Here is a 9,964-nt window from a genome sequence, read left to right as displayed (position 1 = left end):
GAACGTGAATACACATGCATTCGGCCACGTGCCCAATTTTGTTGTCACGCAACACTTCGATATCAGGCTTTCAAGGTGACCGTTTCTGTTAAGAGCCGAGTGGGAGAACTGGGACCCACCACATCCCTTGATCCCTCATTAACGAGATCGATGTTATGTAAGCCAAAATGGCCGCTACTGCACAAGCACGAGTGCTTTCCATCTTGAGCTTTTCTTCTTCATTCCGCCTTTTTTTACGATCTAATGCCATTTGGAGTGTGAATGCAGTTTTGCCACCCTTCTTTATCAAGGAGAAGTCGACAAAAGCCAGCGATGATGAACAGCCTCAAACTTTAGTTCTAGAGACCTATCATAGCCGGACAGTCCACGTGGGAAATCTTCGACAGAGCTCGAGATCTGATTTAGTTAGTTACTTTTCCAAGTATGGAAAGATCGAAAAGGTAGATTTGGTATATGCGAAGTTCTCTCGTTTGCCTAGAGGGTTTGCTTTCGTGACATTTTGTGAAGGAGAAAGCGCAAAGAAAGTTCTCGACAGTACTCATTCCGACGTTGGAAGAGATAAGATCACTGTAAACCCCCGAAGGACTGAAAGATTGCCTCCCGCGCCCTCAAAGGAAAAATTAGTGGTACTTGTTACAAATATATTGAAAACAACGACTTTTGAAGCGATCGAAAGGCATTTTTCTCAATTTGGAAAAGTCCAAAAAGTAATTCTTGCTCAGAAGGGAAAATCGGATGATGACTTTGATAAACATTATGTTACATTTTCTTCAGTTGATGAGGCAAAAAGAGCCGTTAAAGAACCAACGCAAAGGATTGCTGAACAAGATATTGACTCTCAGGTGTTGGAATTTTCAGAAGCCAAGAATATTTTAAATGGTACCACGAATCTTTGTGTTCGTTCCTTAGGAGATAATATATCCGTGGATAATTTGAAAGAGTACTTTCAAAAGTTTGGAGACGTAGAATTCGTGGAGGGTTTTTTAGCCGAATCCAGTGTTATGCTATGTTGTAGTGTGGCATATGTTCACTTCAGTGAAGAATCTACGTTGGATAAATTTCAAGAAAAGGAAGATCACATCGTAAATGGCGTGCAATGTGAAGTTTTAAAACAAAGAAGGGTTCTTCCCCTGGCAAGAATTATCCGGCAGAGAATATCAGTCGAGGGTTTGCCCTTGTCAATCACCAGTCGAGCTGTCAAGCGCTTCTTCGAAAATGAAGTTGGAATAATTGTAAAAATTCTCTTTTTCAGAAAGGACTCTTTGAATGGAAAAGTTCATTGTGTTATAGGGTGCTTGAATGAAATGGACCGGGAAAATGTCCTGGCTATAAAGTATGCAATGTTTCAAGACAAAAAAGTACACTTTAATCCTCTTTTGTGGAGCAAGAGGAGGCATAGGGGAGAACTGAAGTAACTAAAAGTACATATTGTATATTAGTAGACATTGTTTCACATCAGAGAATTTGATTTTCAAATGAGCACTTACCAGGTAGAAGTTGTTTTCCTGATCTAACACCGAATTCTGATACTTGATTTACAAGGAAATGTGTAGCGGCCAGAGGAGAGAACTAACAATCAGATCTTGGGAGTTAAATCACATGGAAACATGGCACAGAGTAAGGAAATTTGATGCTTAGATCATGGGATTGAAAGATAATAATGGCTTGTACAAAGGGATAACCTTGATTCAACTCTATAACTCCCATAAATTATCAAGGCAGAATTTCTCCTTACATCATTAAAGGAACATCAAGCAGAAAAGTGGTAGGAATAAAGAAATATATCAATTAGGAGATTATTAGTTGATCCAAAACCAAATTCTCTAAACTAACTATAACAATTGCTTGGCAGACATTAAGGAGAATTATCATCTGAAAACCATAGTAAGAGCTGACATGACCAGGGTTTAGGGTTGATGTGAGCCAGTCCACAAAAAGCTGTTTGGCCCTGCTACCCTCACATTGCTTTGTTGCAAAAACTTAAAGTGCCACTATGATCAAAATTTCGCATTGCCTTTTCTTTTCACTTCTGGAAACTAGAAGTAAGAAACACTTGCCATGCCAAGTTTAATCACAAAATTCTCACAGAAAGTATGATTATTTTAATCTTGATTTTTGTTTTTGGTCGCCTGCCATTACTCAATTCAAAAATGGCCAAGTGTGGCAAAATGAGTTGGCACTAGTTGGAGCCTTTCGGAAGTGACGTCATATGCACAGCTCGACCGTAAAAACGTGGCTAAATTTGTATGCCATTTGGAAGAAGAATTCGAGGAAGAATACATCTTATAAAACGCCTAGAATTTCCACTGTGGAATCTCTCACAACACACAAAGCACGATGCGAAAGTGTGCATATGACGTCACAGGCCAACTCATGCGTAAAACCGCTTTTCAGTTCAGTCGCTGGCTCTCGGTTGAGAGCTGAGTAATGGCAGACAGGTTTTTCGTGAATTTCGGCCAGCTATATCAAGGCGTAGTTTGCTTCCATCGACCTAAAAACTATCACATAGTACAATTCTAACCATATTAACCTGATTGGCGCTAAAAAATGTCAAAACCAGAGACAAAAATTTTCGTCGTAGTGGCACTTTAAAGGAAAATAGGAATGAGAAAAAAAGTCTTTTTTTCAAGGAATAGGGAGTTTGTTCTATCTTGAAAAAATAAAAAAAAAGTTTTGATTGGAGATGTTTTTTTTTAACTTGTGTGGCTGTGTGGGCCCATCTAGTACCTCCTATTTGGGTTGAAATTTCCAACACTGAGAGGTCATAATAAAAAAAATTATTATGAAATGCTTATTGACTGAGTTTACCACTCTCAGTGCGTAAGTCCTGACCTTGAGTCAAAAATTTTCCTGTCCCACCCTCCACTTAGTCAGTACCTAGCTGTTACTAATGAGATTATGGGAGTGAAAATGTATGGGGAGAAAGGTAGTTATCATTATTAGACTATGTTATGTGCGAGCTACACTGAGAGAGCTGAATTGGGAGGGGAAATGTTGTTTAAGACTCAGAACTCTAATGCCTTTTGAGCGTGAATCAGAGGCCTGTTTCTCGAAAGTCCTGGTAACTTGACGAGCCCGTACAGCTGTTTTCCATTCAAGATTGGGATTTCAAAAGTTTTGAAAATGATACATTAAAAACTATCGGCTAAAGAAACAAAAAGGACATGGTTTGGGTGCCAGAACCTGCTTTTGATTTTGATTTTAAAACTTGGGTTTGGCCCTGTTAAGTTACCTGGACTTTCAAGAAACGGGCCCCAGGTTATTTAGTATGTAGCGTAGAAATTTGTGCTGTTTGGAGTAAGTGGTTACTATGTATATGAAACAAAGGGTATTATATGTGCCAACTTTTGTTGTATTTAATGTTGTGAATAATAAATTATGTTATGCGTGTCATTAGGTTTTGATCACCAATTTCATGGTTACAGAGAAATTTCTAAAATCATAACATTTTAGTAACATTTATTAACATTTTATTTTGACATTTTATATAAACCGCGTGGAGCGGTTTATATAGCGCTGGAAACTCTTTGCTCAGCTCGGAAATTATACCAACTTTAAAGAGATAGGTCTGCAGTGTTTTCCAGTCCCTCCAGTCGTTCCCAAGCCTTTCTAGTTAGGTACAGTAGAGCCTGGATTCTAGTCTTCAACTATGGCGGTCCACTTTCATGTAATTTCTCTGTTCTGTTTTCAACGACTCAGACCTTCTCGTTTTTAACCCTCAATCGGGCTTTGAAAACAGTGATTTACTACGAAAAAATCTTGGAATTTTAATATGGATGTTGATCAGTTCTTGTCAACTGTGTTTCCGTCGAAAAGAGATGAAAACATCGCAACTCCCAGGTACTTCGTTGGTATATTTTCAGCTCTCAGCTCAGTAAGCTGTACTTGTTTGTGTAACAGAAGTATAATGATACAGAAAAATATTATTCTAAGAGAAATTTTTGTTCAATTCTGAGCAACAAACTTTTTGTAGAATGTAAGATTTCCCAGATGCTAGCTTATTAATTTTCTCCTTAAATCGCGTGACCGTACAGAGTTGAAACTTACGATTGTAAATGGGCTATGCGATTTAAAATCCGCATCCCCCCTATTGAAGGCTTTCCTGTAACATCCCTCCAGAAAAGAAATTTTTTAACTCCCTTCAGAATTTAAAAAATCGAGTTTCCGGATGGGATATGAACCCACGACCCTCCGTGATCTAGTCGGATGCTCTAACCACTGAGCTACAGGAGACTCTATGGTGAGCAAGGGTCAATTAAAACTCGATTTTTTAAATTGAAACTCGATTTTTTAAATTGTTTATTTTCATTTCTACACCCTTCAGAATTGCCTGAAATTACCCCCTTCAGAATTTTATGTAGCTATCAAGCAAACCAATTGAACCCCCTTCAGAAACTGCTCGTGAGAATTTCTGTCAAGGGTACTTTATTGCGACCCCTCTCAGAAATATGGTTCAACCCCCCTAAGAAAAAATATAGCATTGAGCCCCCCTCCCCCGAAGAAATCCCAGGCCTTCAATAGGGGGGATGCGGATATTAAATGGAATTGGTGTAATTTTCTCGGCTGTAGCTTCGGATGTATGCGACGTAAAGGCAGTCAGGCTGTCAGGCTGTCCCCTCTTCATTAAACAGCACATTTACTGGCCTGATGAGAAATAACCGCATATTACACTCACCAGAATAATTATTTTAACCTTGATGCTGATATGCTTAGGAAGTAAAAAATGTTAGTTACTGCCATTGCGGGGACAGATCCAGGATTTCTTTTAGCGATGGGTACACTTCTAAAGAGTGATGTTACTGACAGATGACATTAAAAGAAATTGTAGAAGCATTAGTAATGAAGAAGACATATTATATACTGTGAAATGTTGAGAATTCCTAGCAAACATTAAAGCAGATTTTGTATGACTGTGGAGTCATGTTCGTTAGCCAGGTCATCAGAGAAGAGGGGGATGTGTACCCCCTGCACCCCTCCCCTAGATCCACCCCTGCATAGACAGTTCAGTTCTATTCGGAATAAACTCACCCAGATGATCAGACCATGCATTCAGTGTTGCAGAGCATCACTGAATATATATTTTTTTACATTACTTTCTGTACTAACTTTACTGAAACATGAAATAGGCTCATTTCTTCACACAGCTTTGAACATTGATAAGTTATATATTTTTATTGTAATGCGAGTTCAAGATACCTCCAGCTTATAAACTTGGAACTGAACACACAGGCAATCCTGCAAAGGAAAAATTGGCCTCAAACTTACCAGTGCCAAGTATAGGGCTCTGAATAAGAGATTTGTGCCTGGTTGCAGAGAAAGCTGTATTAACATGTGTCCAGATCTTGGGAGAGTTAAAAAGGGCTCAAATTGTGGAAAATTTGGGTCGTAAGGGTCAGCTGTTGTTTCTTTCATTCTTGAACAACATGATTTATGAAAGATCCATGTTTTGTTCTCTCAGACGATTGTTGGAATATGGGACACTTCAGGATCATATTGAAGAAATCCTTGCAAAGTATGATGAAGAAATTAAACCAGGTACTGGGATATTTAGGGATTATTTTTATTAAGAGTAAGCAAACTTTCCTTATCATAAGATTTTCTTAGAAAACATGGACAAGACTTGATTAGTTTTAGGGTACATGAATGTGTGAGATCAGATCTCAAGTCGTTCATTACTCATGAAGTATGGGATAGAAAAGAGGAGAAGAGTGTGTGAGATACAGTATTAAATAAAATAAATAATTAAATAAATAAATACGTAAATTGAAGCTCCCCCTGAGAGGCTTTTCAGCCACAATGCGAACTAACTAAGAGCTTATAAATCCCCGCTGGCAGGAAGCAGACCAGTGGGCTATTTACAGATCGCAGCCAAGGAGTTGAACTGGGGGCAACCGAGAACAAATCCAGTGAGTGGCAGGGTGGAGGACTTGAACCCAGGACACCGGATTACAAATCCAGCACCCTGACCACTCGGCCATGCTGCCTCCTCCTTATTAGCCTTCACTCAACCCTTAACTCTGAAGAGTTGACCAAAACAGAATTTCTCCTTACAACTTCAAATACAAATACAATATCAAGTAGACAAGGAATGAGAGTAACAAAAAATATCAAGTAAGGGATTGTTAGTTGATCCAATACCAAATTCTCTTTACTAAAATCATAAGAATTGTCTGGCAGACAGTAAGAGAATTTCTAAATGAGATGTTGGGAGTGGAGGTATTGGATATTTTCATACCATTCCCATTAAAATAAAATTTCCTATGATATAATGACGAGGAGATTTCATGTGACACCTTTTCTTTATTTTATCACCTTAGTTAGTTTTTTGGTCCAGTAGTAATACTGTTAGGAGAAATTACATGTTGATGAAGCTAGGGTTTAAAGGTTTGTTAAAAAAAAGTGATAAAATTTTTTTAGAATGCCATTTCAACTCAGGAGGGATCCAAGCAAAAGTCATTGCCAGACTTGAAAGACACAATACAGTATAACTTTTTAACATCAGTCATTATCAACCAGGGCTCGACACTAACAGTAGCCCACTAGCCACAGACTAGTAGAAATTCAGTTTTGGCTAGTGGTTTTCAATTTCCACCAGCCAGTTTGGCTAGTAAACAGACTGAAATTGTCGTAACATCCAAGAACATCTAAGATTTCACCAGCCACTTGGCTAGTACTTGAGTTGAAAAGTTACTGTCGAGCCCTGATCAACAGTGGCACTTTAATTGGTAAATTAGTTTTTCCTCAAATGTTAACCAGTTCTTAGAAAATTAGACCGTTCTTTGTTCTAAATGGGCATTCATAGTTGTGGCCTGATAATTTTTTTCCCGCATCAGAGCTGGATGCCGAAGAAAGAGCTTTAACAGATGGGAGAATTGGACCTGAGACAGTTGGAATTGATAGAGCCAGTCTCTGCGGGTCGATGACGATAAATGATGGAATAGAGGTACTGAAACTCTATCAACTCTGGAATCTCAAATGAATCTTGAATTAACAAATGTGCATTGCTGAATTTGCAGTATGTCATGTGAAATAAAAAGAAGTTATGAATTAATAGTGAATAACGTTCCTCCAAGACACAAGAAAATGCTCTATATTTTTGCCAGATTGAAAGCAGAAGCAATTTCAGCAGTGTGAGAGCAAATATGTGTGTCTGCAAAGGTAATGATTCGCTGTTCTTTTTATCTTCCATTTAAGCTCAAAGAGAGTATCGAATTAAAGCCATTATTTCTAGCTACACTTGACATTGTGTAGCTCACAATTATTCTATCAGATCTCTATTAGAGGAAAGAAAAAGAGGTCTGAGACATTGTTAGACATTTATTCTTCTCCTTCAGTAACTCTCTTAGAGGCAGTCAGAGTGCAATTCATAAGTGTTCAGGAGAACGTGACGTTGCGTTACATTTATGGTATTTTTAAAATGAGTGACAGGAATCAAATGTCAAGTACTTTTACTTTTGTTCGAGATTTTGCCTTGTGAAGATCAAGTATTCGCCAAGGAGGTTTTGTCCTTAGTCAGAATAAAGTAAAACTTTGAGTTTAACCGCAGATTTATTGAGTTGTTCTTAACAATAAGTTTTCTCTTAAATTCTTGCTTGGAGCCCAGTTGTTCAAAGGCTAATTAGCACTACACCATGATAAAATTTCAATCCTGGATTTTTTATCCCTTTAATCGGAAGCCTTTCTTACTACTAGATAATTTTCTCTATTTTTTGTAGGACATCCAGTCATCAAATTGTCGACAAAAATAGTTGTACTTAATTTTCATCAAAAGCTTTTAGGTCATAAATCAGATTTCACAGTAACCGTGGGTTGTCTGTCCTAACCCAGCTTTGAACAAACTGGCCCTGAGCTTTAACCTAATCTAACACCTTCTTGCAATAAAAAAAACCTGTGAAGTTTGAAAGGGAAATTAAAACACGCTGTTATATTAAATACAAACTATATTTTTAAGACTTGCTTTATAATGAATAACATTTGTTGTTGTGTGTTTTAATTGTAGATATTTTTTGTGTAGAAGGGGGGGAAGGGATAATATTTTGAGGGTGGGGGGAGAGGAGTGATTGCATTATCTATGTTTATGAGCAAAAGTTTTTTCCATGTTGGCAGTTCAGTATTAGATTGAAAGACTTTCTGCCAAGACATCCTTAGAGTAAACTAGCCCACCTTCTTCTGATAAAATATACATTTTATCTATCCTTAAGGCAAGTGGATGTATGAAATATTGTTGGGCTCTAAAGGAATTATGCAGTTAGGTTGGGCAACATTACAATGCAAGTTCACTAATGAGGTATGAAAATTTTTAACCGCAAGTTAGCATTTTGTTTTCAAAATTGAAAACAAAAAGGTTATCATGGCTGTAACTTCTAATAAGTCTCGTATGCTGTAAGGCGATTTGAGATTAATTGCTCGTGACACGTGTTTCCTGAATATTACTCCAGTTAGTCCTACGTTGCCAATAGTGGTTCTGTCCTGGTGTACCGGTTCACAAGGGAATTACCATTGTTCTTTCTTTGTTTAGGAGTTATCGGTTAGCTATTGTGTATTGTTTGGTCTTTTGTATTGGCTCTTGTGAACCGGTACACGAGGACAGAACCCCGATAGTCCATTTAACAGTTGTGTGCTTGGTTTCCATTTGTCTCTGAACAGGAGAGAGGCTGGTAAGGGTGACCTTGTTATGATGCAGACATTGCAACTTTTCAAATGTAAATTACTTTCATTGTTATCATGCTAACCAGAGACTGGTTTCAATCACAACAAGGTCACCTTGAGCCTCAATCCAAATCAAAGGCTTGGCAACTAAGTACACAACTGTGAAATGGCCTATTCTGATCATATTATTTTGTGTCATATCTTCTTTAACAAATGGTAAACACCACAGCGTACACTATTGAGTTATGGATGCACGCGGGAGGTTGCTAAGCACGAAAGAAGTGTAAGAGTCACTCGAGGCGATAGCCGAGAGCGACTCTAGCTTCTTGAGTGCTTAGCAAACCTCCCAAGTGCATCCATAACTCAATAGTGTACACTGTGGTGTTTACCATTTGTTTTATAACATAACATTGATACATTGTAGCTAAAGAGTTCCCTTTTATTTAACAAATCTTACGCAACCAGAAAAAACAATCGCGCGCTGAAAAATAGCCTTTGCATTTGCTCACGTCAGCAGCGTACACCCATGGGCAAATGGGGGACACTAAATTGACCAATCAGAGCGCGCGCTTTACTTTGGTTATGTTATAACTTCTTATTCTATACAGGAAGGTGTTGGTGATACGAATGACTCCTTTGCTTACGATGGACATCGTGTTAGAAAATGGAATGTCTCCACAGCAAAATATGGAGAGGTACAATAAGTTTATAACTGTTCTTTTTTGAAAAAATATTGAAGTTAATTGCACAGTTGAATAAAATCCAGCATTCTGATTGGTTGATGTAGCAAGGTATTTAGCGGGGAATTGTGAGTTGAAAATTAGGCCAAATGATATTGTTTTGCCTCTCTTGTTTTGGGATCCAGATAAAAACAAACAATATTATTGCTGTTTACCTTTTCTTGTATTTTTATTCAGTTACAGCTAGGTGATTCAAAGAAAATCCATTACCTGACTCATGAATTCTGCCTTAAATTCCACTTAAAAACCGATTCATGCAAAATCATGTAATACCTTATGAAACATTTTGCCTCACCATCATTAGCTGATGAAAATTAGACACTATTGGACTAGCTCTGATATTTTGTATGTTCACTCTGGATATTTAATGAATAGGACATGATCACCAGCCTACATGTGGCTTAGGCCTTTTTTTCAGGTCTTTTGTCAAGCTCCCCCTGTGCCCTATGGCCCCCTTTGTCCGGGGGAGTGGGGTGATTTGGCTCTGTAATATTTTTATGCTCCCTCCTTCATTGGCAGTTGACCCTTGACAATGTCAACACATTTTCCAAAGAAGGGTGGTGAGAAGAAAAAAT

At 38.1% G+C, this 9,964-nt stretch overlaps 2 protein-coding genes across 2 annotated transcripts in view; both read left to right on the top strand.

Moving 5' to 3' along the window:
- Window positions 1-145: 145 nt before the first annotated feature.
- LOC148731927 (uncharacterized) lies at window positions 146-1,514 on the top strand. The gene has a single exon (XM_088759503.1). The coding sequence runs from the start codon at window positions 168-170 to the stop codon at window positions 1,413-1,415; it is 1,248 nt and encodes a 415-aa protein (XP_088615629.1). The 5' UTR covers window positions 146-167; the 3' UTR covers window positions 1,416-1,514.
- A 2,120-nt stretch (window positions 1,515-3,634) lies between these two features.
- The window catches only part of LOC111335977 (E3 ubiquitin-protein ligase RNF123), a 32,464-nt gene continuing 26,134 nt past the window's right edge, over window positions 3,635-9,964 (top strand). Inside the window, exons 1-6 of the mRNA XM_022941987.2 lie at window positions 3,635-3,840; window positions 5,459-5,535; window positions 6,834-6,943; window positions 7,104-7,158; window positions 8,202-8,287; window positions 9,258-9,344. Coding sequence (XP_022797722.2) covers window positions 3,773-3,840; window positions 5,459-5,535; window positions 6,834-6,943; window positions 7,104-7,158; window positions 8,202-8,287; window positions 9,258-9,344 — 483 coding nt within the window. The 5' untranslated portion in view covers window positions 3,635-3,772. The remainder of the gene's footprint in view (window positions 3,841-5,458; window positions 5,536-6,833; window positions 6,944-7,103; window positions 7,159-8,201; window positions 8,288-9,257; window positions 9,345-9,964) is intronic.

The sequence above is a fragment of the Stylophora pistillata genome, chromosome 5, assembly GCF_964205215.1.
Source record: "Stylophora pistillata chromosome 5, jaStyPist1.2, whole genome shotgun sequence".
Taxonomy (NCBI): Eukaryota; Metazoa; Cnidaria; class Anthozoa; order Scleractinia; family Pocilloporidae; genus Stylophora; species Stylophora pistillata.
Note: the sequence above shows the minus strand (reverse complement) of the source record. Positions and strands in the feature narration are given on the sequence as shown.